This window comes from Myotis nattereri, assembly GCF_964212035.1.
Source record: "Myotis nattereri genome assembly, chromosome: 2".
NCBI classification, from domain to species: Eukaryota; Metazoa; Chordata; class Mammalia; order Chiroptera; family Vespertilionidae; genus Myotis; species Myotis nattereri.
The window spans coordinates 86,529,685-86,556,878 of NC_138076.1; the positions used below are offsets into that span (position 1 = coordinate 86,529,685).

General features: G+C 43.0%; 2 protein-coding genes across 2 annotated transcripts in view; one reads left to right on the forward strand and one right to left on the reverse strand.

Annotated features, from left to right (window-relative positions):
• LOC308513762 (phosphofurin acidic cluster sorting protein 2-like) overlaps positions 1 to 3,039 on the reverse strand; it is a gene marked incomplete at both ends in the record, with an annotated part of 30,493 nt that extends 27,454 nt beyond the window's left edge. Inside the window, 1 exon segment of the mRNA XM_081083903.1 lies at positions 3,020 to 3,039. Within this exon segment, the coding sequence (XP_080940029.1) occupies positions 3,020 to 3,039 (20 nt within the window).
• Positions 3,040 to 4,917: 1,878 nt separating this feature from the next.
• The window catches only part of SLC25A30 (solute carrier family 25 member 30), a 28,550-nt gene continuing 6,273 nt past the window's right edge, over positions 4,918 to 27,194 (forward strand). The window contains exons 1-7 of the mRNA XM_081082777.1: positions 4,918 to 5,053; positions 12,857 to 12,977; positions 14,857 to 15,004; positions 22,930 to 23,024; positions 23,855 to 23,940; positions 25,571 to 25,666; positions 26,506 to 26,630. Coding sequence (XP_080938903.1) covers positions 12,914 to 12,977; positions 14,857 to 15,004; positions 22,930 to 23,024; positions 23,855 to 23,940; positions 25,571 to 25,666; positions 26,506 to 26,630 — 614 coding nt within the window. The 5' untranslated portion in view covers positions 4,918 to 5,053; positions 12,857 to 12,913. The remainder of the gene's footprint in view (positions 5,054 to 12,856; positions 12,978 to 14,856; positions 15,005 to 22,929; positions 23,025 to 23,854; positions 23,941 to 25,570; positions 25,667 to 26,505; positions 26,631 to 27,194) is intronic.

A 27,194-nucleotide genomic window follows, 5' to 3' on the forward strand; every position in this document is an offset into this window, starting at 1 on the left:
GAATGTTACTGGACCATAAAAATAAACGAAAGTTTACAATTTGTGACAACATGGATGAACTTGGATGGTATTATGCTAAGTGAAATAAGTCAGAAAGAGAAAGACAAATACCATATGATTTCACTTACATGTGTGCTGGGGCTGACCAGCAGACCCTGAACAATGGATGAATAGATTATTGTGACACACGTTTCTGTGAAAGAAAAGGCGAAGGGGTTTGTTTGGCTGTAGAAACCAAAAACAGTCCCAATTGCCTGCCTTCTTAGCTTTTTATTGTAACAACAGCTTGAACTAAAATTAACCTTTAGATATAATCAACAGGGTAAGTATCCTTGAGAATGCATGTTTCTACAAGGCCAGGACTTAAAGACTAAACATAGAGATTCTAGCAAAACACCTGGGGGATCGGACTTCTTTGGAGAAGTCAAGGTAGGGGCTGCCACCTTTGGCAAGTTCCCCCCAGAGGCCCCCGACCTTTCAGAGAATCCTCCTTACAGACATTCCAACCAAGTCCTGTGCTTCCCCACACATGTGGAATCTAAAAAACAAAAGAAAGGAACAAACAAACAGAAACAAACTCATAGCTACAGAGAACTGATGGTTGCTAGATGGGAGGGGATTAGAGAGGATGGTGAAGTAGATGAAGGGATTGAGTACAGATTGGGGAGAACCAAGATGGTGGTGTGGGTAAATGCCGGAACTCACAGCCTCTCACAACCACACCAAAATTACAAGTAAAATACAGAACAACCATCATTCAGAACCTGGCTGAATGGAGGTCCTACAACAAGAGAAGTAAAGAAGAAAGTACATGGAGACTGGTAGGAGGGGGTGGAGGCTCAGAATGGGCTGGTCTGACACCCACCTGTGGTGGTTTTTTAATTGGGAGGGATATCTCCAAGGCCGCTTGTGAGAAGCAGGGTTCCCAAGCCCCACATCAGACCCTCAGCCCAGGGTCCCAGAGCTGGGAAGAGAAGTCCTTGTAACTTCAGGCTTTAAAAACCTGTGGGGATTGTGGCTGAGTGACACAGAGGCTGCTGGAGATCCAGGAAGTTCCTTTTAAAGGGCTGGCACACAAACTTACACAGTCCTGCTTCCTCAGAGCTCTAGTGCCCAGTGGGGGCTCTGGGGGATCCAGGACATATGGGGAGGAACTGGATAGTCTGGCATTGGTGCAAGAACTCAAGATTAGTTTTCTCCCAGATGGGGGGTGCTCACAGCGGTTATTGTTTCTGTGCTGGGACCTCCCCCATCACAGAGCTGACTGGTAGCCATATCTGAGTCTCCATCCACCTGGCCCACACTGTTCGCTCCATCCTGGTGATTCCCTGAGACCACACCCCATCCAATTTACAGCCCTACTAAAGCTGTTTGCAGCAGCTTTTCCATGTGAATGACATGTCCTGGCTCAGGCCTCAGACTTTGCTTAAATCTCTCAAACAAGCAGTAGCTGGCATCATCGTGCCCCAAACCTATTAATAAAAGGCCTAAGACCTGGCACTAGCACCAGCCTGCCTTGCTTCACAGCTGGGCCTTGCATGGGCACTTCCTAGCCCAATACAGGTAGCAGCCATCTGCAGATCTCTCTGTAGCTCCTGCCAGGTGGTCCTAGGCCAGTGGTTCTCAACCTGTAGGTTGCGATCCCTTTGGCAGTCAAATGACCCTTTCACAGGGATTGCCTAAGACCATCCTGTATACGAGATATTTACATTACAATTCATAACAGTAGCAACATTACAGTTATGAAATAGCAACAAAAATAATTTTATGGTTGAGTCACAACATGAGGAACTGTATTTAAAGGGCCAGAAGGTTGAGAACCACTGTCCTAGGCAGTGGCTGACTTTGTACCTCCTGGGAGGCCCCAGAGCCAGTGCACCCGGTGGACAGCTTCAGACCATACCAGATTACAACTCTACACATCCACAAATGACACACTCAGGGGCAGACTCAGTGTGCACCAAAGCCCCATGAAGCAAGTCCTGCTCCATAGGGGCGTCTCCTGCACAGCAGCTCTTCCACTGTAGTTGCAGCTGGTCCTCACAGCCAATTGGCCGGAGGTAAACTCTTCCCAGTGATGCCAACAGCAATCGAGGCTCAACTACAATAAGACTGTGTACACAGTCCACACAGGGGCACACCTACAGTGCCCAAGGCCACTTTACCAATTCCAGTACACATAGCAGCTCTACCTATTACATAGAAACAAACACAGGGAAGCAACTAAAATGTGGTGACAAAGAAACGTCACAAATGAAAGAACTGGAAGCAAGCAAACTACTACTGGATATAGAGTTCAAAATAATGGTTATAAGGTTACCCAAGGATCTGAATGAGAGCTTCAAGGGACTTAGTGAGACGTTTAAGAATCTTAATGAGAATGTCAAAGACATGAAAAAGGACCAGTTAGAAATTAAGCATGTACTACCTGAAATAAAGAATAATTTACAGTGCTTCAATAGTAGAGTAGAGGATTCCAAGAATCAAATCAACAACTTGGAATACGAGGAAGCAAAAAATATCCAATCAGGAGAGCAAAAAGAATCCAAAAATATGAAGATAGTGTAAGGCAAGCATGTCAAACTCACGGCCCATTGGCCACATGCGGCCCACAACAAATATTTATGCGGCCCAGCCAATATAACGGTATGTAAGAAATGTTTTAATAAAAATTTTATAACTTAATTTTTACAATATCCTGTTATACATAATTATTTTTTTAATATATTTTATTAATTTTTTACAGAGAGGAAGGGAGAGGGATAGAGAGTTAGGAACATCGATGAAAGAGAAACATCGATCAGCTGCCTCCTGCACACCTCCTACTGGGGATGTGCCCGCAACCCAGGTACATGCCCTTGACTGGAATCGAACCCGGGACCTCTCAGTCCACAGGTCGATGCTCTGTCCACTGAGCCAAACCAGTTTCGGCATGTTATACGTAATTATTAATAACGAACTACAACATTTGCTAATGACTGATTACTAGAATCGTGTTGCATTCATTTCCCTTACTCACCTTACGCGCAGACGCACCATTTCTTTCCACTAATACTAGCAGTGAATAGTTTAGCAGCTGATTGCCATGTCATTAGTCTTGTACTGACTTGTTTAGTGTGCACAACAGGAAATATTTCGCTTTTGGAGAACAAGAAAAATAGGCTTATTTGCGTTATGCTTATTAATTTGTGCAGTTATTCAGTATCTGGTAAGTTAATGTTTAAGAAAAAATATTAATTTTTATTAAAATGTTCTATTATTTTATGTTAACGTTATTCATTTTTTTCAGCCCTTTGTATTTAGCATGTCTCTATTGAAATAAGCCCATGTTTCTATGAAAATTGAAGCTTTTGTTTCTTTGCGGCCCACATAAACTTAAACTTTATTTGGCCTGTGTTAGCCTTTGAGTGTGACATGCTTGGTGCAAGGAGCCTCTGGGACAACTTCAAGCCTACCAACATTCACATTATGGGGGTGCCAGAAGAGAAGAGAGAGTGCAAGATATTGAAAATCTATTTGAAGAAATAATAACAGAAAACTTCCCCTACCTGGTGAAAGAAATAGACTTACAAGTCCAGGAAGTGCAAAGAGTCCCAAACAAGAGAAACTCAAAGAGACCCACACTAAGACACATCATAATTAAAATGCCAAAGGTTAAAGACAAAGAGAGAATCTTCAAAGCAGCAAAAGAAAAGCAGCTAGTTGCATATGTACAAGGGAGCATGGATAGGACTGTCAGCTGATTTCTCAACAGAAACTTTGCAGGCCAGAAGGGAGTGGCAAGAAATATTTAAAGTGATGAATGGCAAGGACCTACAACCAAGATTACTATACCCAACAAAGCTATCATTTATTATTTACTTTTAGAATAGCTTTACAGGCCATATTTAGAGAATTTCAACTAAAAAGAATCTTTGTCTTTCTTTTTACACACAACCTACAGGGTTGCTTCTTCCAAAGCTATCATTTAGAATTAAAGGTCAGATAAAAAGCTTCACCGACAAGAAAAAGCTAATGGAGTTTATCACCACCAAACCAGTATTTCATGAAATGCTGAAGGATATTCTTCAAGAAGAGGAAGGAGAAAATATGAACAATAAAATGGCAGTAAATAACGTATCTGCCAACAATTGAATCTAAAAATAAAAATAAAGAACAAGAAATCTAATGAACAACATAAACGGATAAATAAAATGGAATCAGAAGTATGGAAACATGGAACAGACTGAGGAATCTCAGCAGGAAGGTGGAGGGGGGCGCAGGAAGAGATTAACATTACTTATGGACACAGACAGTAGGGCGGTGAATGCCTGGTGTGGGGTGGGAACCAGGTGGAGGGGGGCAATGAGGGGAAGGATGGGGGACATGTGGAATATTCGCAACAATAAAAATAAAAAGAAAGTACAGATTGGTAGTTACAAAGTAGTCACGAGAATGTAAAGTACAGCATAAGGACTATAGTGAATAATATTGTAATAACTGCACTGTCAGGAGGGTACCAGACTTATGGGGGATCATTTCATAAGTTATATACAAGTCTAACCACCTGAAACTAATATAATATTAAATGTCAACTATTACAAAAAAAAAGGCGAAAGATTTATGCGATCTGAAGAGAAACGAGATAGAAAAAAAAAAGTGCAAGTTTATTCCTTTCTGATTGGGAGGTTCAGTGGACAAAGGATCAGCACCCTGAGAAGGCTCCTTTTCCGTGTCTCTCCCTTCATTCCCTAAGTTCCTCTTTCAAGCAAGTGGAGCTCAGAGGCCTCAGCAGGCGCCCCCAGCCCGGCCGCACGCAGTTCTCACTCCAGCCAGCCCGGCGCCCGCTGCAGCTTGGGGCTGGCTCCGGTGGGCGGGGCAGGGTGGGAACAGGCGGGGCAGCGTCTAGAGCGGCCAATGGGAGCCAAGGCCGTGGGCGGGGCCGCGGAGGCTGCGCGCGGGCTTCTGGGCCGCCCCCCGTGCTCAGCGGCTTTTCCTTCAGCTTCCGGGCAGCCGCTGGCGTCTGCCACCCGGTGAGGCCCTGGGCAGCTGGTGCGCAGGACCGGCGCCGCTGGTAAGTTCCTGGCCGCAGCGCGTGCTTCGGTCTCCCCTCCTCCGGCCCGGCCCCTTCCCCGCGGCGCCGGGCACCCGCCGGCGCTGCCCTTCGGGACGGCCGGGGCTCGGGGCTGGGGCTGGGACTGGGACTGGGACTGGGACTGTGGTTGGGGCTGCGGTTCCGGAGAGCCGGCGCTGCCTCTGCCCTGCGGTGCGCGTGCAGGTCCGGTTCGCTGGCGGTCGGGAGGGTTCCTCGGAGTGCGGAGCGCCGGCTCCCCTCATCGCTCGGCGGTGTGGGGTGACTCCAGCGCCCGCGTCGCTGAGATCCAGGTGTGCGGTCCGCCCGGCATCGCTGGCCCCGCAGTGCGCTTCGCCTCCTCCGCGCCCTCCCACTCGTGCTTCATTCAGGGCACCGCGGCTTCTGCCCGGGACAGGGCTCGCTGCATTTTGAACTGCTTCGCGACACGCCGGGTTGGCTTATGTTCGCAAGGACCGGCCGAATTAATGTGCTTGGGAAGGTAACGGAGCTCTGGATGTTAGCGTCTTTCTGGGTGTAATTTAATGGAAAGCTGTTGCGATGATCAGCCTTGTGCCTGCGCAAGAATAGCAAAACAGTGTTGCGACTGCCCGCACATTCTAGATTCATCCTCACCAAGTAGTGAGAAAACTGGAAAGAAAAGTGGTCTTTGCTTTGTGGCTGCCAGGTCTTGTGGCCATGGGATCGGGTAATTCATGAGAAATGATACGTAGTTTTCTTTTTATTTATTGGGGTGACCTGAAACACATAGGTTTCAGGTGTGGGTTTCTATGTTACAATTGCACTGTGTGCCCACCACCCCAAGTCATATGAGATAGTTTCTAACATTCCTTTCAAATCTCACATTTATAAGTCTGTGATGAGCTTGTTTTTCATCCTATACCCTTAAAAAGAATAGGAAATAGGAACAGTTCATGCAAGGCGGGGAATACAGGTTTATAAACGCACTGAACTTTCAAGTCTGTGATTACAACTTAGGACTGCAAAATGAAAAGGGAACACAAATAAAATAGAAAAAACTTATCCAGAATTAAGAATTTTAGAGAAACTTGGGAAGCTTTCAGAAGTTCCAGTAGCAATTACTGTATTTAATTACATCTCTTTGCAGCTGTACAAATATGGTGAGGAGAAAAGTAAGTGCTAAGTAAGAAAAAAATATAATTCAGAGGTTATGTAACTTAGCATATTTCTTTAGTGTGGGAAGAATCCTTTGAAATTCATACTTTGTATAGACATTTGCACTCAGGAAACATTTTTTAAAAGAACTTTATATTCTTTATTTTGGAGAGAAAGGGAGAGGGAGATAGAACTAGAAACATCAATGATGAGAGAGAATCATCGTCTGCCTCCTTCAAGTCCCCTACTGGGGATCGAACCCGAAACCCGGGCGTGTGCCCTTGGCAGGAATCGAACCAGGGGCCCTTCAGTCCACAGGCTGAAGCGCTATCCACTGAGCAGCTTGGCTAGAGCCAGGAAACACTTTTTTTTAAAAAAATAGAGAGTTTTGTATTTCTCCTGCAAGAAAATATTACATTTATTATGAATATTCAGAATTCCCTACCCTGCTTATGCTTATGCATTCTTTTGAGACCTTAGTTTGAGGACTTTGTAGTTGTGTGACTAGGGAAAGACGTTTCCTCTCTGAGACTATTTCAATTGTGAAATGAGGCTAATGACACCTATTTCATGGAGTTGTAATAATTAAATAAAATCCTTTAAGTGGAAAAGGTACAGCAATGCCTGACATATCAAATAGTCAATAATGGCATCTACCGTTATTAATATTGTGTTCAGAAGACAGTAAAGAGACCTTTACTGCCTTCTGTGGTCTCTGACTGTTAACTCAGGCTAGAGGGTATATCTAAAGAGAAATGCAAAGGGGGCACTGACCGATAGCCACTGCTGTCTGTACCGGACACTGGAATTTTTACCAAGTTATAATCCCTTCCAAACACTAGTGATTGCTAAGGACACATGAGTCTCTCTGATCGTGTTGGCCTGTCAGTCATGGAACTTCATTAGGATTGTGATTTTCCCCAACAATTTTACTAGGAAGTTCAGGAATGGGTGTGAGAAGAACCCCTCTAAAGGGAACTCAAAAGACAAAGAGTTGGTTTTGTTTACTCAACAGAGATTTCAGCCTAAGATAAGCCCTGTTGCAGCTGGCTGTGGTCAGTATGGCTTACTGAATATTCCAGTCTTTGCTAGAACCTTTTCTTGTTTGGATGTTTGACCAATTACTGATGTTCTCTGGTTGTTATTTAAGCCAAATTCTTCTTAACAAACATTAACGTGGGAAGGCACAGTAATCTTAACTGCTCAGGGATCTAGTCTTAGCATTCAGAAAGGAAAGGAGAACTCAGAAGTTTTTTTCCCCTCGCTTCCTAGCTAATTTTTAAAAATTGTCATTGAACAGGAAGTATTTTCTTACAGTTTAATTCGGGATGCAGGAGTTGACATCATTTGTGGAAGACATGTTTATTGTGGTGGTACATCTGAATAGGAACTAATGGGTAGGTGCACCATCCCACATGATTTAAAACCACGGGGAGGCAACTCCACAATAATTTGAGCTCTAGTTGAGTATTTACAGATGAGAATAACTCAGAAACTCTGGGTTGTGATCTAACTATAAGTTAATATAAAAACCAACAGAAGTCAAATCTCATTAAAACTAAACTAGCAAAACAAAAAGTAGTGGCAGGAAACCAGGAAGTTAGTTAGATGGCATGAGGTCATATGACAATGTTGCCTTTAATAAATGTTTTGTTTTTAAGTTAGAAGTTAGTATAATCCCATTTCCCATAAATTTTTGCTGACATTTTAGAGCAGAGGTCCTCAAACTTTTTAAACAGGGGGCCAGTTCACTGTCCCTCAGACATTCCACACATGTGCACTGCTGGCCCGGGACGAGTAGGCTGCTAAGCAGGACAGGCAGCGGCGGCAAAAACACCCGGCGGGCCACATGTGGCCCCTGGGCCGTAGTTTGAGGACCCCTGTTTTAGAGGATATCTTTTGTGTATATACTTATGCATGTTTATGTCCATATAAATGGCATAGACACACATACATATTCATTATAGAAAAAATTGTTACTTAATAAGATGAATAAAAATAATGAACTAACCCTAGCCGATTTGGCTCAGTGTCAGACAGCCTGCAGACTGAAGGGTCCCGGGTTTGCTTCTGGTCAAGGGCACATGCCTGAGTTGGGGACTCAATCCCCAGTAGAGGCCTGTCAATGATTCCCTCTCATCATTGATGTCTCTCTCTCTCTCTCTCTCTCTCTCTCTCTCTCTCTCCACCCCCCCCCCCCCGGCCCCCTCCTCTCCCTTCTCTGAAATCAATAAAAAAATATATGTAAAAAGAGAATGAACTATATTGTTATCTTCGAGGATTAAATACTTAAAACAGGAATTTAAGTGATAAGTATTCCAACATCTGAATTGGCCATAATATATTTGATCCACTGATTTTCAGTAACAACATAGATGCTTGGGATGTTCCTGAGATCCTCGTTCTGTTGAAGGGGTCCTGGTGTCTGCATTTTTAAGAAGCTTCACAACCAGGTTAGGAACTACTGATAAGGAATCCTCTATATTCCGCACAGATGCTTGATGTATATTGCAGCATCACGCTAAGAAAATAATCATTTGGAGGTTAGGGAAGGGGGTAATGGGGAGCAACTGCTTAATAGTTATCCTGTGGAGTGATGACATTTTTTGGAACTGGATAAAGGTAGTGGTTGCACAACATTTTGAATAAAGTAAGTGCCACTGAAGTGTTTGCTAAGATGGTTTATTTTATAGTATGTGGCTTTCACCTCAGTAAAAGTACCCTGAAAAAAGAATCATATGAACACCATCTTTGTTGTTGTGTTAGAAAATAAATTATCCCTGTTTAGATTGACTACCTTCTGACTATTATTTTCTCTTAGGCTTTTCTCTTAAATTAAGCACATTTGTGTTTATAAGATGCATCTTATCAGTAGTACCTTTTGAAGCCTAGTAATATTTTCTCAATTAAGATGCCATCACTCCTCCTTACATGTACAGCCTCAGGTGGCAGCAGGAAGAATCCTGCACTTGGAAGCAAAACTCTTGGAGTTGGACGCCCAGCTCTGTCCCCATCAGCTGAGACTTGCCTTCCTGGTCACTTTTTCGGTCCTCCTATCCCAAATTTGTTGGGGGAATCCACTGAAATTTATACTGAACTTCCATATGTCATTGTTATGTAGTTACCATTTTTAATTGATTTTTGAGAGAGAGAGAGAGACACACACACACACACACACAGAAGGAGAGAGAGACATCAGTTGGTTATCCCACTTATTTATGCATTCATTGGTTGTTTCTTGTATGTGTCCTGATAGGGGATCGAACCCACAACTTTGGAATTCAGGACAACCTGTAATCAACTGAGCTACCTGGCCAGCGCCTGTAGTTATCATTTTGTTTTTTAACTTGGAATCAGCAAAATCCAACAATGGGTTAAGGAAGGTACTACTGGACAGTAAATGAATTATTGGACAGTCTGTAACTTACAGTGTTAATCATTATATTAGTTATAAATTTATTAAGGCTAAGTACAGATATTATTAAATGTTTTCAAGGATAACAGGGAGATGAATTTTCAAAGACGTGGCTTGTTCTTAGTACTGCAGTACATAAAGCATATGATGCTTTTCTAGTTCCATGCTTAGGAGGCCATCTGCCTAATTCATTTGTAACTATTCTGAATTTGCTTAATGTCCATAAATGAGGAATAGCTACTGGTAGATCTATTTAGAGACCCTTTTGGGTTCCTTGTGTTTTTTCTTAGTTTAAGGAAGCCACTTTGTTGAGAACTGACAATCTTGTCAATAGTGACTAATGGTAGGCTTCTCCTGGGAAATGTGGACTTGGGAAATTCCTAAAACATTCAAAGTAGAAACATTGGGCATATTGCTGGCCAGTAATGACTCTAGAAAGTAGAAGTTTTATTTTAGACCAGCAATAATGATTTTTGATAGTATATACACAAAAGTGTGTTAACTTGCATGTATTTCTGGTTAATGGACATGAGGCCATATTTACCAACTTCACTGTATAAAACTACAGAACATATAATGAATGTGACAGGCATGTGAATGTATGTCTCAGTGGACCAGGATCTATTACAGGAAAGGAGGATGAAAGTCAATGTTTATTTAGTGTCTTTTGTGCTAGTTTTTTTTTTTTTTTTTTTAATTTAATCCCCACAATAGGTCTGAAAGCTAGATATTTTACTTAGCTTAGTGAATAAAAGTATGGGCATTACCCCTAATAGGTTTTGTTGGCTGCTGTGATGATGATGATGATGATGATGATGATGATGATGATGTTGCTGTGAATGAAGAAAAAACATAGAGGTTAACAGGAACTTCCCTTGAAAGGAAGTGGTGAGGCTCTGACCCCAGAGTCTGCCTTTTTCCTTCACACCAAGCTGCCTCCCAGCTATTATATACTACTAGAGGCCCGATGCACGAAGATTCGTGCAAGAATAGGCCTTCCTTCCCCTGGCTGCCAACACCGGTTTCCCTCCAGCACCCAGGACCTGGGCTGCTTTGCTCCGACTGCTGCCGCCACCCACCGGGACCCAGGCTGCTTTGCTCCTGCCACTGCCAGGCACCCGGGACCTGGGCTGCTTTACTCCAGCTGCCATCAGGCATCTGGGGCCTGGGCTGCTTTGCTCCGGGCAACTGCCACCACCCACCGGGGGTGTGCTCCGAGCTGTGCCAAGGCCGCTCAGAGCACGCCTCCATCCCTGGTGTGTGTCTGCTGGGGTGGGGGCGGCACGCAGTCTCCTCCCACCCATCTGCATGCGCAGCTCCTCCTGAGGTGGTCATGACGCCTGACTAATTTGCATATTACCTGTTTATATATATATAGACTAGAGGCCCGGTGCACAAAAATTTGTGCACTCGGGGGGAAAGGGGGGTCCCTCAGCCCGGCCTGTGCCCTCTAGCAGTCTGGGACCCCTTGGGAGATAACGACCTGCTGGCTTAGGCCTGCTCCCGGGTGGCAGAGGGCAGGCCCAATCCCTAGGTGCAGCCCCTGGTCGGGCTCAGAGCAGGGCCGATTGGGGGGTTGGGGTACCACCCCCTGTCACACTCAAGGCAGGGTCGATGGGGAGGTTGCGGCGTGACCCCCTGTCATGCACAGAGCAGGGCCAATCCGGGAGTTGGGTCACCATCCCCTGTCACACACAGAGCAGGGTGGATCAGTGGGTTGGGGCACCGCCCTCTATCACCCACAGAGCAGGGCCGATCAGGGGGTTGGGGCACCGCCACTGTCACACTCAGGGCAGGGCTGATGGGGAGGTTGTGGCTCTACCCCGTCACACACAGAGCAGGGCCCGTGGGGGGGTGGGGGGGTTGGGGCGCCACCCTCTATCACCCACAGGCAGGGCCGATCAGGGGGTTGGGGCGCCGCCACTGTCACACTCAGGGCAGGGCTGATGGGGAGGTTATGGCTCTACCCCGTCACACACAGAGCAGGGCCCAGGGGGTGGGGGTTGGGGTGCCACACCCTGTCACACACAGAGCAGGGCCGATCAGGGTGTTTGGGCGCTGCCCCCTGTCATGCTGATCCCGGTGCCGGGAGGCCTCTCGGCTCCACTGATCCCGGTGCTGGGAGGCATATTACCCTTTTACTATATAGGGTAGAGGCCTGGTGCATGGGTGGGGCCGGCTGGTTTGCCCTGAAGGGTGTCCTGGATCAGGGTGGGGGTCCCCACTGGGGTGCCTGGCCAGCCTGGGTGAGGGGATGATGGCTGTTTGCAGCTGGTCACACATCCTTCAGGGTGGGGGTCCCCACTGGGGTGCCTGGCCAGTCTGGGTGAGGGGCTGAGGGCTGTTTTCAGGCTGGGGATGACTGAACTCCCAAACGCTCCTTTTTTCCTTTTTTTTTTTTTTTTTTATTCTGGGCCAGCTTTAGCTTGAGGCTTGGCTCCAGCTCTTAGGCCTCCGCTCCTGAAAGTAGGTTTCTGGCCTTTGCTTACAATGTTGCGAATCTGCTGGCTGAAGTCCAGCGGTATTTGTTACAATGTTTCAAACTGCCAGCTCAGAGGCCTGCAGCAGCAGGCGGGAACGTTCGTTTCCTCAGTCACTGAAGCAAGCAAGCCTCATGTTAGTTTCAAGCTGCCTGGCTGCCGGCCGCCATCTTGGCTGACAGTTAATTTGCATATCTCGCTGATTAGCCAATGAAAAGGGTAGCGGTCGTACGCCAATTACCATGTTTCTCTTTTATTAGTGTAGATGGGTAAGAGAAGAGAGCTGACAGTGTAAACTAGAAGTATATTTTGGTAATTTTAAGTAATTGTCATTTTACCTCGTGACACTGAACTGCAGCACTTTTTTTCTCCTCCAGTGCCCCTGAGGGACTTCAGTGACTCCCAGGAGGGACTCACAAAGACAGTGACAAATGGCAAATACTGAAGAACAGAAAATAGACTACCCAGAAAATAGCCTCCGTTGTACTACACTGAATACATACACACATATCAAGATATCAGTATATTGGGTTACTTAAGGCCTGAATGAGAATTAGGCAACTGATAAAGTGAGAACAGTAGTTGCTGATTCAGAGTTTAGTGGCTAGGGGTGCTTTGTTTTATTGAGGCAAGGTTCATATCACAGACTTGGGAATTGTTGCAGGAGAACTTCAGTGGTAACATCTGACAGTGCTCTCCAACTCAAACACAAGTTTAGAGAAGAAACTGCCTGTGAGAAATTCCAACTTTGAAACGGCTTCCATTTGTTCCCAGGAAAGATCCTGTTGGAGGCTGTTTCTGTGAATCAAAGGAGAAGGGACAGGTGTGAGCATGTCGGCCCTCAACTGGAAGCCCTTTGTGTATGGAGGGCTGGCCTCCATCACAGCTGAATGCGGTAAGGAGCCCAGGGGCTGGAGTCAGGTCAATTCACCCGCTGTATGTGACAGTGATTTTAAAACCTAAGGTCGCAATTGGTGTTTGATCTGAATATAGTTCAAGCATAGAATATGGGGTTATGACTATTAATCTCAGAATTCAAAATGTCCTACTTCAGGTACGCTTTTTTAGACAAATAGTCATTTGGCAACTTACTGGCAGTTTAGAGTTCAAAGTTTAGTGGGGAGAAAGTTAAACTGTTGAACAAATAAGTTTTATGAATCATTTTTGAATTACATCAGTCCCTATTTTCCTTGTATGTTCCTTACTTTGCCCCCACCCTTAACACATTTGGCTGTAAAGAAATTTGAGGAGCGCCTGGCTGGTGTGGTTTGGTGGTTGAGCATCGACCTATGAACCAGGAGATAGTTCAATTCCTGGTCAAGGCACATGCCCAGGTTGCGGGCTTGGTTCCCTCTGTGGGGCCTTTAGGAGGCAGCCAATTGATGATTCTCTCTCATCATTGATGTCTCTCTCTCTCTCTCTCTCTCTCTCTCTCTCTCTCCCTCTCTCCTTCCCTCCCTCCCTCCCTCCCCCCCTCCCCCCTTTCTCCCTTCCTTTCTGAAATCAATAAAGACATATTTAAAAAAAAAAAAGAGGAGTTTGAGGAGCTCCAAGGCCTTCCCGAGCCAGATTCGATTTCCTGTCATCATGCCATCACTTTCTGAATATGCACATGATCCAGGTCCTATTTGTGACTTCTTCACATTAGTTGAGTTCCACAGCAGGGCCTGTTTATTCCTGTGTTTATTCCCTGGAATCATTCAATCAACAAATTTTTTTTATTGGGGGGGTGGTGGTGCCTTCTGGTAAAAGCCGGAAGACCTGCTGGACAAATTCTAAAAGAGCTGTAAGCACTCAATCAACAAATATTGATTGAACAGCTGCTGAGTGCCAGGTGCTGGGCTGGACAGTTCATTTGCTTCCAGGGCTCAGTCACTGCTGTTCTGGGATGAAGGTCTGCCCCTGAGGGGCCAGTGAGGACCAGTGCCCAGGGGTTGAGGTGCATTAACCCCTATCCATGCTGCTCATGCCGGTGGGCTCTCCCATTGACATAATACATCACATTTACTGAGTATGAGTTTCACATGTTTGGTTGAACTATCTGTTAGGCATTATATTAAACTTTTTACTCTAACAGATTTACTTTTAGACTATAGAACATAGAGTGAGGAACCTGAAATCTAGGTATGTGCCCTGACTGGGAATCACACCTGCAACTTTTTTGGTGTACAGAATGATGCTCAACCAACTGAGCCACCCTGACAGCCAAAATAACTTATATTTAAAAATGGATTTCTTGCTTATCTAAAGCATTCCATCTGTCTACTTTTTAGCAATGTAGTTTCCTCAAATCCTATGTAGAATAAGATAGAACATAAATAAAAATGTTAAAAGAGGAAAATATATCTATGTCTTTTAAAAAAAATCTTTTGGTTTCCATTTTTTAATAGGAAAAAGATTGCAAAGTATCTGTTTCTGTTTTTTTGTTGTTGTTTTTTTAAAATATATTTTATTGATTTTTCACAGAGAGGAAGGGAGAGGGATAGAGAATTAGAAACATCAATGAGAGAGAAATATCGATCAGCTGCCTCCTGCACACTCCTCACTGGGGATGTGCCCGCAACCAAGGTACATGCCCTTGACCGAAGTCGAACCTGGGACCCTTGAGTCTGCAGGCCGACGCTCTATCCACTGAGCCAAACCCGTCAGGGCTGTTTCTGTTTTAGTTTACATCATAGTCTAAATGTCTCTTTAGTAATATGTCACTATGTATCCTTTACTTAGTGGAGTTTCTTTTAATTAAGTGAAAATATTTCTTTCTTTAAAATTTTAAGGTACATTTCCAATTGATTTAACCAAGACACGGCTCCAGATTCAAGGCCAGACGAATGATGCAAACTTTAAAGAAATTCGGTATCGAGGAATGTTGCATGCATTAGTGAGGATAGGCAGAGAAGAAGGCCTGAAAGCTTTGTATTCTGGGTAAGTGACCTTTGTATGTTTATATTCTACTGCTGATCTTTCAAATGAAACTTTTTCAGACTAAGACCTCATAGAGAAAAAATAAAAGTTTGAGGTGTATTTTTATTTATTTATTTATTTATTTATTTTGAGGTGTATTTTTAAATAGCAAGTAACATGGTAGGTTTTTCATTTCTTTTTTTTTTTTTTTAATATATTTTATTGATTTTTTTTTTTTACAGAGAGGAAGGGAGAGGGATAGAGAGCTAGAAACATCGATGAGAGAAACATCGATCAGCTGCCTCCTGAATACCCCCTACTGGGGATGTGCCCGCAAACAAGGTACATGCCCTTGACTGGAATCGAACCTGGGACCCTTTAGTCCGCAGGCCGATGCTCTATCCACTGAGCCAAACCGGTCACGGCGGTTTTTCATTTCTTTTTTTTTTTTTTAATATATTTTTTATTGATTAAGATATTACATATGTGTCCTTATCCCCACGTTACCCCCTACCCCCCCCCCCCAGCTCATGCCCTCACCCCCCCCCAACCCCCCCATTGTCCGTGTCCATTGGTTAGGCCTATATGCTTGCATATAAGTCCTTTGGTTGATCTTTCCCCCTTACCCCCACCCTCCCCTACCTTCCCTCCAAGGCCCGACAGTCCAATCAATGCCTCTCCGTCTCTGGATCAGTCCTTGTTCATCAGTTTATGTTGTTCATTGTATTCCACAAATGAGTGAGATCATGTGGTATTTATCCGCTCTCCAGTTCCATCCATGCTGTGGCAAATGGTAAGAGTTCCTTTTTCTTCTTCCTCTTCTTAAAGAATACCTTTCAGCATTTCATATAATGCTGGTTTGGTGGTGATGAACTCCTTTAGCTTTTTCTTATCTGTGAAGCTCTTTATCTGACCTTCTATTCTGAATGATAGCTTTGCTGGATAAAGTAATCTTGGTTGTAGGTTCTTGGTATTCATCACTTTGAATATTTCTTGCCACTCTCTTCTGGCCTGCATGGTTTCTGTTGAGAAATCAGCTGACAGTCGTATGGGTACTCCCTTGTAGGTAACTGAGTTTCTTTCTCTTGCTGCTTTTAAGATTCTCTCTTTATCTTTTGCTCTTGGCATTTTAATTATGATGTGTCTTGGTGTGGTCCTCTTTGGGTTCCTTTTGTTTGGGGTTCTCTGCGCTTCCTGGACTTGTAAGTCTATTTCTTTCACCAGGTGGGGGAAGTTTTCTGTCATTATTTCTTTAAATAGGTTTTCAATATCTTGCCCTCTCTCTTCTTCTGGTATCCCTATAATTCTGATGTTGGTATGCTTGAAGTTGTCCCAGAGGCTCCTTACACTATCTTCATATTTTTGGAATCTTTTCTCTTTTTTCTTTTTCGGTTGGGTATTTTTTGTTTCTTCATATTTCAAATCTTTGACTTGATTCTTGGGATCCTCTTGTCTGCTGTTGGATCTCTGTATATTATTCTTTATTTCAGTCAGTGTATGCTTAATTTCTAGTTGGTCCTTTTTCATATCCTCGAGGGTCTCACTAGATTTCTTGAGGGTCTCACTAAATTTATCGGCGGTTTCCATATAATTCTTGAAAAAACCTTATAAACGTGGTTTTGAACTCTATATCCAGTCGTTTGCTTTCCTCCATTTCTGTCATTTGTGACCTGTTTCTTTGTCTCCGCATTTTTTATGCTTCCCTGTGTTGGTAGAGTGGTTTTGTGTGCTAGGTGTCCTATAGGGCCCAGTGGCTCAGCCTCCCCGGTTACCTGAGGTGGACACTCTTGGTGCACCCCCTTGTGGGCTTTGTGCACAGTCTTGGTGTAGTTATGCCTTGATTGTTGTAGGTATCACTGGGAGGAATTGACCTCCAGGCCAATTGGCAGTGAGAATTGGCTGTGTCTGCAGTGGGAGAACTTCTGTGCTGAAGACACCCTTCTGGGGCAAGACTTGCTTCAGTGGGGCTTTGGTGCTCACTGAGTCTGCCTCCTGGGTGTGTCCCTTATGGATCTGAGGAGTTGTAATCCGGATGGCCCCCCTCTGACCACTGGGTACACTGGCTCTTGGAGGTTACCCAGCAGGAGCTATGAAGAGAACTGCAGATTCCCCTTCCTTTTTTGGAGTTTGGAGGTGCCCTGATGAGGCCCAGCTGTGAAGCAATGCAAGCTGCTGTGGGTCCTTGGGCCTTCTCTTGGAAGTTCTGGGTCTGTGGCCCAGCTGCAGTTTGTTAGGTAATTTTCAGGTTGCAAAGGGCCAGGGCATTCATATGCAAAAGCCTCTGCTGCAGCCTGGGTGGGGCGGGGTCTCAGGGAATCAAAGGGCGGAGCAAGGAACTATGGCGGATTCTCAGCCCTGCCCTAAGGGGCCGTGCGCGTCTCAGTGTCCTGATAATTTAATTGCTGCAAGCACCTCTGAGGGCAGGCTGCCCTCGAGTTCCGAGTTCTGCCCGCTGCCAGACAGTCCAGTTTCTCCCCGTATGCGTCCTGGGTCCCCAGAGACTTCCCGGAACCGGAGTTCAGAGCAGTCGGGAGCTTGTGACTCCCTCCCGATTCAAAAAGACAGCCGTGTCCTCAGGTACCAGCCCCTTTCCACGCACTCTCGCGCCTCCGTACCTTTGCACTTTACTTCCGCAGCTCCTGACCCTCAATGTGCTTTTTTCTTTCCTTCTAGCTGTAGAATTTCCACTCCGCCAGCCCTCCTGTAGGTTCTGGATGATGTCCGTTCTGTCCTTTTATTGTGTTTTGAAGTTGTTGTAGGAGGCAGCAATTTCGGTGTTTCCCTATGCTGCCACCTTAGTTTCTCCTCCGGTTTTTCATTTCTAATGTCAACTTTATTGTATTTTACATAGAGAAAGTTGTGGTGAAACTGTGTTTTTATTATACTAAAATATAGATAGTCTGAAATTACATTTGTTTTTTTTTTTTTTTTTTTTTTTTTATTTTTTTAAATTAAATCTTTATTGTTCAGATTATTACATTTGTTCCTCTTTTTTCCCCCCATAACTCCCCTCCTCCCAGTTCCCGCCCCACCATCCGCCCTCACTCCCCACCCACTGTCCTCATCCATAGGTGCACGATTTTTGTCCAGTCTCTTCCCGCATCTCCCACACCCCTTTCCCCCCCAAGAATAGTCAGTCCATTCCCTTTCTATGTCCCTGATTCTATTATAATCACCAGTTCATTCTGTTCATCGGATTATTTATTCACTTGATTCTTAGATTCACTTGTTGATAGATGCATATTTGTTGTTCATAATTTGTATCTTTACCTTTTTCTTCCTCTTCCTCTTCTTAAAGGATACCTTTCAGCATTTCATATAATCCTGGTTTGGTGGTGATGAACTCCTTTAGCTTTTCCTTATCTGTGAAGCTCTTTATCTGACCTTCAATTCTGAATGATAGCTTTGCTGGATAAAGTAATCTTGGTTGTAGGTTCTTGGTATTCATCACTTTGAATATTTCTTGCCAGTCCCTTCTGGCCTGCAAAGTTTCTGTTGAGAAATCCGCTGACAGTCGTATGGGTATTCCCTTGTAGGTAACTGAGTTTCTTTCTCTTGCTGTTTTTAAGATTCTCTCTTTATCTTTTGCTCTTGGCATTTTAATTATGATGTGTCTTGGTGTGGTCCTCTTTGGATTCCTTTTGTTTGGGGTTCTCCATGCTTCTTGGACCTGTAAGTCCATTTCTTTCACCAGGTGAGGGAAGTTTTCTGTCATTATTTCTTCAAATAGGTTTTCAATATCTTGCTCTCTCTCATCTTCTGGCACCCCTATAATTCTGATGTTGGTACGCCTGAAGCTGTCCCAGAGGCTCCTTACACTATCCTCGCATTTTTGGATTCTTTTTTCATTTTGCTTTTCCGGTTGGGTGTTTTTTGCTTCCTCGCATTTCAAGTCATTGACTTGATTCTTGCGCTCCTCTGTTCTGCTGTCAGGAGTCTGTATAATATTCTTTATTTCAGTCAGTGTATGCTTAATTTCTAGTTGGTTCCCCAATATAACATCGAGGGTCTCATTAGTTTTCTTGTAGATCTCATTAAGTTTATCGGCGGCTTCTAAACAGTTCTTGAGAGACCTTAAAAGTGTGGTTCTGAACTCTAGATCTTCCATTGACAATTTTGTCCTGTTTCTTTGTCTCCGCATTTTGTTATGCTTCCTTGGTGCACCCCCTAGTGGTCTTTGTTCGCAGTCTTATAAATCTTGATTGTTGTAGCTAATACCAGGGAGGGTTTGACCTCCAGGCCAAGTGGCTCTGAGAATCAGCTGTGTCTGCAGTGAGAGAACTTCTGTCCTCTAGGGAGGTGCTAATCTGGCGTTTGCCTGAGGCTATCCGGCAAATGCCTCTGTGCAGGGCTTGGGCGGGGCGGGTCGCACAGGATCAACAGGGTGGGCCGGAGAGAGCAGTGATGGCGGCTCTCAGTCCTGTCCCCAGGGGCTCTGCCTCTCTGAGTCCCAGCACCCGCTGCAAAGCTCGGAGAGAAAGCTGCACTCGCTCTGACTGAAACCAGACAGTCGCGCTTCTCCCTTTTGAATCTGGGTCCCTAAAGACTCGCCCGGATCTGGAGCTCAGAGTCTGCGACTCCCTCCCGATTGAAAACGCCAACCGCGCCCTCCGCCGCCAGCCCGCTCCGCGCGCGCACTCCGCACCTCAGAATTTGACTTCAGCACTGCGCCTCCTCTGAGTGTCCGTATGCGTTTCTCTTTCCTCCTAGTTGTAGGACTTCCACTCAGCCAGCTTTCCAGTGGTTTTGGGTGATGTCCGTTCCGTCTTTTAGTTTCACTTTTGAAGTAGTTGTTCAAAGCAGCAAACTCAGGCGTTAACCTATGCCGCCATCTTGGTTCTCCTGAAATTACATTTGTTATTTAAAAAATCCTGTAATTTAGTTTTTTTACTCTGAAAATAGTCCTTTCCCATGGCTATTATGAATTTCCAAGATTTTTGCCATAATGAAAATGGTATCATATTCCATGGGAAAGAGTTGTTAGTGAACTACTTTTCTTTAATCTAATATTTAATTAGCAGTGTGCAGTAGGCACTAGATAAGAAAATGAGTAAGACAGAGTAGGGTCCTGCCTATGTCAGAGTCCCTGCAAGAAACATAATTCATTTTGGTGGTTTAAATGAAGAGAGTTTAATGAAGGGACCATTTAAGGGTTAAGGGAGCAAGTGAAGGATATTGAGATACCTAAAAACTAGCAAAGGGGGAAATTGTTACCAACCCTAGGATGGGAATAGTTTGGCAGAGACTACCATGGCTGGAGCCTTGAAGGAATAAACAGTTGTCAAGGGATGTTTTGGTGGTGCCCAGATTGAAGAAGAAGTACCTCTGCTTCTTTCTCCTCCCTCCCTCCCTTTTGTGGCTGAATCCACCTGAAAGTCAGCTAGCAAGGGGGACTAGGTGATCCCGTCTGGGCACAGAGCAGAACAGAGAAGGATAAGAATGGATCTGGGAGGACAAATAGGGATCAGAAGTGGCACATTGTCCTGAAGGAACTGTCATTTACTGGGCTGCAAATGACACACAGGGGATTACAGTGGAGTCTGGTAAGTACTAGAGTCTGGCAGAGGTATCAGCCCCAGACTGTGGGGATAAGGATGAGGCACGTTTTCAGGAAAGCTGCTCAGTTCAGGAGGCACCAGCTCTTACCTTAAAGGATCAAGAAGAGTTAGCTAGGTGAAGTTAGAGAGAAACTATGCTCCTACAGAACCAGTAATAAGTGCAAGGGAGCATAGTACACCTAGAAATGCAAATAGTTCAGCATGGATTTTGCGTAGGAGTTGGTGAATAGCAAAAGGTGCAGATGGAGAGCTAATAGGGGTTAAGACATGGACAACCTCAGGCCATGCTAAGCACCTTGATATTGTCCCGTATACCACCAACCCCAAACTGCTGCCTCAGAGCCCTCCCACCCACCAGTCTCTGAAGGATTTTGCTTTTCAACTGAGCCAATACTTTAAATATGAGAAACTACACATAAAAATCTGAGATTCCATTTTCTCAAGAGAAATCAACATTGGGACCACATTCATTCACTTATGATAATAGTAACTGCATTTAACAGTGCTTTCTCTGATTTTCCAAAACCTCTGCCACTCACATAGTGTGTGTGTGCAGTTAGATCCAGCCCACTTTTATCAGTACAGCTTCTATCGAGTGCCTGTAAATACTTGAATTTTTTTTTTAAAAAATATTTTTATTGATTTCAGAGAGGAAGGCAGAGGGAGAGAGAGATAGAAACATCAATCATGGGAATCATTGATCGGCTGTCTCCTGCACGTCCCCTGCTGGGGTTAGAGCCCACAATCCGGGCATGTGCCCTTGACTGGAATCTAACCTGGGACCCTTTGGTCCACAGGCTGATGCTCTATCCACTGAGCCAAAGCAGCTAGGGCAGTACTTGAATTTTCTACACTTGTGGCCGAGAGGAGCCACTGAAGGGTTTCAAGTAGAAGAACTACAATGATTAAGTTTCATTGTTAAAAAAAAAATGCCTGCCTGCCGGACAGAGAAAGGATTAGAGACTAATAACACTGGAAGCAGGCAGTCACATAGGAAGCAGAGACAAGGATCTGCCTGGGGTGTTTGTTTTGGGGATGGAGAAAAAGAAGACAGTTTAGAAAGCTAGTTAGGGCATAGGATTGACATATTGTTTGACCTAATATATGAGGGGGTTTGTGGAGGAATAGGAATCAAAGCTAGTATCTTAATTTCTGGTTTTGGCCATTGTCTAGGATACAGAAGAGGAGAGGTGATTGTTTAGACAGGGAAGATAATTAATGCAGTGTGGGTTACCTGATTGGAGGTAGGTATAGTACGTGTGAATTGACAAATTAGGAAGAAGTTGGAAATGTATCTTTGGATCCATGTTGGAAACATGAATTTAGGAGTGGTCAGTTAAAGCCATGGCAATAGCTGAGCTCACCCAGGCAGTGTGTGGAGCAAGGGGAAATGAAAGCATAGGACAGATTCGGGGAAACCCCAGAGGACAGCGATAGGATGCTGTATACTCTACAGTGTACAGGAAAGAAAAGAAATGGGAGAGGGCGATGTTGTGGCAACTCAGGGAGGAGACAGCTGCAAGTAAGACAAAGGGTGGAGTAACAAATACTGCAAGATGTTATGTAAGATGCTAATTGAAAAGCATCATTTAATTTAGCAACACAGATGTCGGTTGGCCACCTGTTTTGGTGGAGAAGGTGGAAGGAAGCCAGATTGCAATTCGAGAAGAAAGTGGGAAATGCTGAGAGCTTGGAGTACAAATGCCACAGGTGGTTCTGGGGTCAGGGAGGGAGAGGAAAAAGCTGAAACAGGGCCCCCCCAAGGAGGTAGGATGTGGGCTCCAGAGCATCAACACAAGAACGATAGATGCTTCCAGAGGCCAGATTTCATTAGGTGCACTGCACGGAGAAAGCAAAGCCTTTTTTCATTTTAACATGAATGGGCAAATAGAACCACATGTTCACTTATGGTTTCATTGATAATAAATATGAGGGGCTGAGTTTTCACTTAGTGAGATAATAATTTGCTCAGGTATTTATAACTTTTTTGGATTATACCTATATATTTTTTAAAACTATGTTGCCCAGCTGGTGTGGTTCAGTGGTTGAACGTTGACCCGTGAAACCAGGAGGTCACAGTTCGATTCCTGGTCAGGGCACGTGCTTGGGTTGGGGGCTTGATCCCAGAATGGGGGCATGCAGGAGGCAGCCAATCAATGATTCTCTCTCATCATTGATATTTCTATCTTTCCCTCTTCCTTTTTCTCTCTGAAATCAATAAAAAACAATTTAAAAAACCCAAGTTTTTGTTGGATTTTTAATTTTAAGATATCTGTTTTGTGTAGTTTGTAGAAGGCAAATGGGTGATTGTATTTCTGCCTGTGGTTCTTCTAGAAGATTGTAAGTGATTTTTAGAATTTTCTTGTCCCTTTGTATTTGGTTTGACAGGATTGCCCCTGCAATGTTACGCCAGGCTTCCTATGGCACCATCAAGATAGGCACTTACCAGAGCTTGAAGCGATTATTTGTGGAACGCCCAGAAGGTCAGTGGGGAATCTTTTTTCCACTTGTAGGCAGGAGGTTGTCTTTTTATTCAAGTGATTTTGTATCAGATTTTCTTTGACTTACTTGTGACTTTACTGCTCTGAGGAGAGCTCTAGGTGTGAAGTCTAAATGAATTGTGCTTACAGCAAGTCAGTTATCAGCTGAATTTAGGGGAGTAAAAGTTAAAAAGAGCAAAATGCTTAGACTAGAGCATATGTTATCGTTCTAGGCAACACAGAATTTCCTAAAGTCATAGGAATTATCACCTGTATTTCATAAAAGCAGTGACTACATTTCTTAGTATTAAGAACTGAGTTCTAATACTCCATTGCTGGTTGACTCTGTGATGGCTTTAATCCTTAGAACCTTATTCGTTTTTACAAAGGGGCAAGCTCCAGCTAGCTGTTACATGGGAGTGGTGAACAGGAGCTAAGATGCCTTGAAAGTGCTTCATTGTAATTTACATTAAATATATAAGATGTGCTTTAAAACTTTGTCACCACGTTATCTCATAGGAGTATTCCTCTTTTATTCTCCTACCAGACATACCTCGTCTTAATTACTATTATGTTCTGCATTTACACACAAAAGTGAATTGGTAGATGGTTATTTACTTTGTGAGATAATTCACATTCCTTTTCAGATTGCAAGAAACTTTGCTAAGTAAAATCCCTTTAGCCAGCAAAATTCCTAATCCTTTTGAAATTACTTGATTCATAAAATCTAAATTTCTTTATTCTCTTAAGAACAAATGGTATGTAAATGAATTACACCTGCATTTGAGGTATTCGCATATGTACGAAAAGTCAGATAATGTCTTTGTTTGCAGATGAAACCCTTCTGATAAATGTGGTCTGTGGAATTCTCTCTGGAGTCATGTCCTCAGCCATTGCCAATCCAACTGATGTTTTGAAAGTAAGCAGTGCTTTTTATATCTCTAGATACAATCTACATTTTCTTACCAAGAACAAGATTCAGATAATGAAAATCTGCGAATATAACATGCACTGACTCTGTTTATAATTTAAGTGTTGTGAAGACTAACTTATAAATATCCACTAGGTAGGTTTCCCATTGATATGAAAGTAGAGCTCATTTTAGAGATGAGTATTTTGACGATTAAGCAGAAAAAAAATTTAGGTTTGGATCCATTTGAATTTTTCATTGAAAATCTCCCTTGTTTTATTGGTTCATTAAAAAGTAGATGGGCTTCAAATTTTACAGGAGTCTGCTTATTAATGACTATTTCTAAATGCATTTTTAGGTTAATTCAATTTCTGGAAATACTTAACTACAGTTAGACATAACAGATGACCTTGTTGACAATCCTAGGGATTACAACCTTCTTAAATCCTGTTTGGAATAAAGCAAGGGAATAAACTCATTAAAGAAAATAAAAATTAGTTGTGAGTTACTTTTTGAACCCTCTCATATATTCCTCTTTCTCCCTCCCTTTCCTTTTTACCCAAATTATTGAACCAGAATTCACTATGCTTCTACCTTGGACCAGTTGGAGTACTTTTAGTGTTTAGAATCCAAAAATTAGTAAGACAAAAACCCTGCCCTGAGAGAGCCTTCAGTCTAATAGGAGATTCTGACAAGCATCAAAACTTCACGCAGCAGCATGTTGAGAACACTACAGTTATGCACAGTGAAGGTACAATGTGTGCAGGCACTCTTACCATAATTTTACCCAGTGTTGGTGCAAGATTGCGGGAGAAAAATATCCATACTTCCTTTAATCTCTAAGCCATATATCAGGGTTACAAAAAGGCAGTTCCTGTATTTTGGTTTATTTTCACATGTTAGCATGGCAATAACAGTTCCTTTTAAGAAGTTAGAGGTAATGTATTTGCTCCCTAAATCAAAATAAGGTACACATTTTTTTAGTGAGAAATATATCTTTTAATTCTTAAAAATGCAGAGAGCTACATCCAGCATGCTATGTTGGAATATTGGTCATGTGAGTACTATGGCCCTTGTAAAGTTAATTTGTAAGTTCAGGTGTAACCATGTGTGACGGGCATCATGTGGCTGTCCCGGGGCTAACTCGCCGGCTTACCTTTTGATTCAGCTGGTTGGAAATAAATAGCAGGGAGTTGGAGTGACTAAAGAAATATGCTCGTTCATGCTTAGTGTTGCCAGGTATTACTGGATACTCTTACTAATAATGTTAAATTTTTAGAATTACCATCCTATTCTTTCTTTCCTATTTAGAACCTATAGGGAAAAATGCCATTTTCTTTCCTTTTCAAAGACTATTTAAAAAATTTAATTTCTTTTTGACACCTAGTGAGCTATTATATGCAAGACCTTCTAGACTCTGTTAGATGCTTTTTGTTGAATCCAAAGTGCCTAAGAACCAATCCGTATATATTTTAGTTTACTGAGAATATTTAAGCCAGCATTATAGTAATAGTTATAATTATAGTTTTTTTTCTTGTAATGGTTGCTAAACAACAGACTGAATGATTTTTCAGGGATCTATATTTGGGGACAAATGTGCTAGCTTCTTTCTCATGTTAGTCTTTAAAATAATTTCTAGATACGGATGCAAGCACAAAACAACACCATTCAAGGAGGAATGATAGGCAACTTCATTAACATTTACCAGCAAGAGGGAACGAGAGGACTGTGGAAGGTAAGCTTGAAAATGGATCCAGCTGATTTAGTTCTTCATTTTTTCCCTTTTTGATTTTATTTTTCCTGTGTCCGTCATTTTATTTAATCCAAATGGAATAATGGAGTCAGGGAAGAAGAGTGACATCTGCCCCTGAAGATATTTTATCTGTAAAATGGAAATATAAGGAATATGTCATGATTTGAAAAGTACCTTTTGAATAATTCATAAGTAAGAAATTCTGTGAAGATTGAGCACCTTTTTGTTTGCTTTTTTTAAAGTTCTTATAGAGAAGCGGTTTCTGGGTCCCAGATATGTTGAATTTTTTGCCTTGCGTGGTTTCATGACTTTTAAGTGAATATTGTTAACTAGTGTTTAAAAAAAAAAATTATATATATATATATATATATATATATATATATATTTATTGATTGATTGATTTCAGAGAGGAAGCGAAAGAGAGAGAGAAATAGAAACATCAATGATGAGAGGAAACCATTGATCGGCTGCCTCCTGCATGCCCCCGATTGGAATTGAACCTGGGACCCTTCAGTCTGCAGGCCGATGCTCAATCCACTGAGCCAAACCAGCCAGGGCACTAGTGCTTTTTTAAATATTCATAGAATAGACCCTAAAGGTCACCCAGTACTATCCTCTCTGTATGTACAAGGAAACTGGAGGCTCTGAGAGGTTACTGTCCTGGCCAAGGTCTGTCCAAGGTCATAAAGTTAGTGACAGAATCAGAATTTAATGTTGGAGCGCCTGACTTTTTACACTCTGGTCTTTTCTACTCTGTATGTATATTTCTACCTGCCAACAGGAGAGATGTCTGAATCCCTATTATTGATGTTTTTACCCAGGGCGTGTCTCTTACTGCTCAGAGGGCTGCTATTGTTGTTGGTGTGGAGCTACCAGTTTACGACCTCACCAAGAAGCATCTGATTCTCTCGGGCCTGATGGGAGACACTGTGTATACTCACTTCCTGTATGTTTATGGATTTTTAAATTAATATTTTAGGTTTGCATGAGTTTAGGGTGAAAATTTGCTACAAATTTATAGAAATTTTAAAGCTATTATAAAAATATTATATCCTCATATTTGAAAATTTACAATACAGAAGTGAACCAGGAAAAATTAACAGTCTTATCCCTTTACATAGGTAGGAATTGTTAACAGTTTGGTAAGTACCTTCCAGGTGTTTTCTATGCGTATGCAAATATGTCTACAAAAGTATATTACATGTGCTTCATTACACAAATATGCTTTGTATCCCCCTTTTTTAATTATTCTTTTTCATCTTTATTAAGGTACAATTGACAAGTAAAATTGAAAGATATTTAAAGTGTACAACATGATGATTTAATATGTATACATTGTTAAAGGATTTTTCCCATCAACTTAATTAACATATCTGTCACCTCACATGTTTATCCTTTTGTGTGCGTGTGAAAACATTTAAGTTCTATTCTCTTAGCAGATTTCAGTTATAAAATGCAGTGTTATCAACTATAGTCACCATGTTATACGTTAGCTCCTTAGACCTTATTC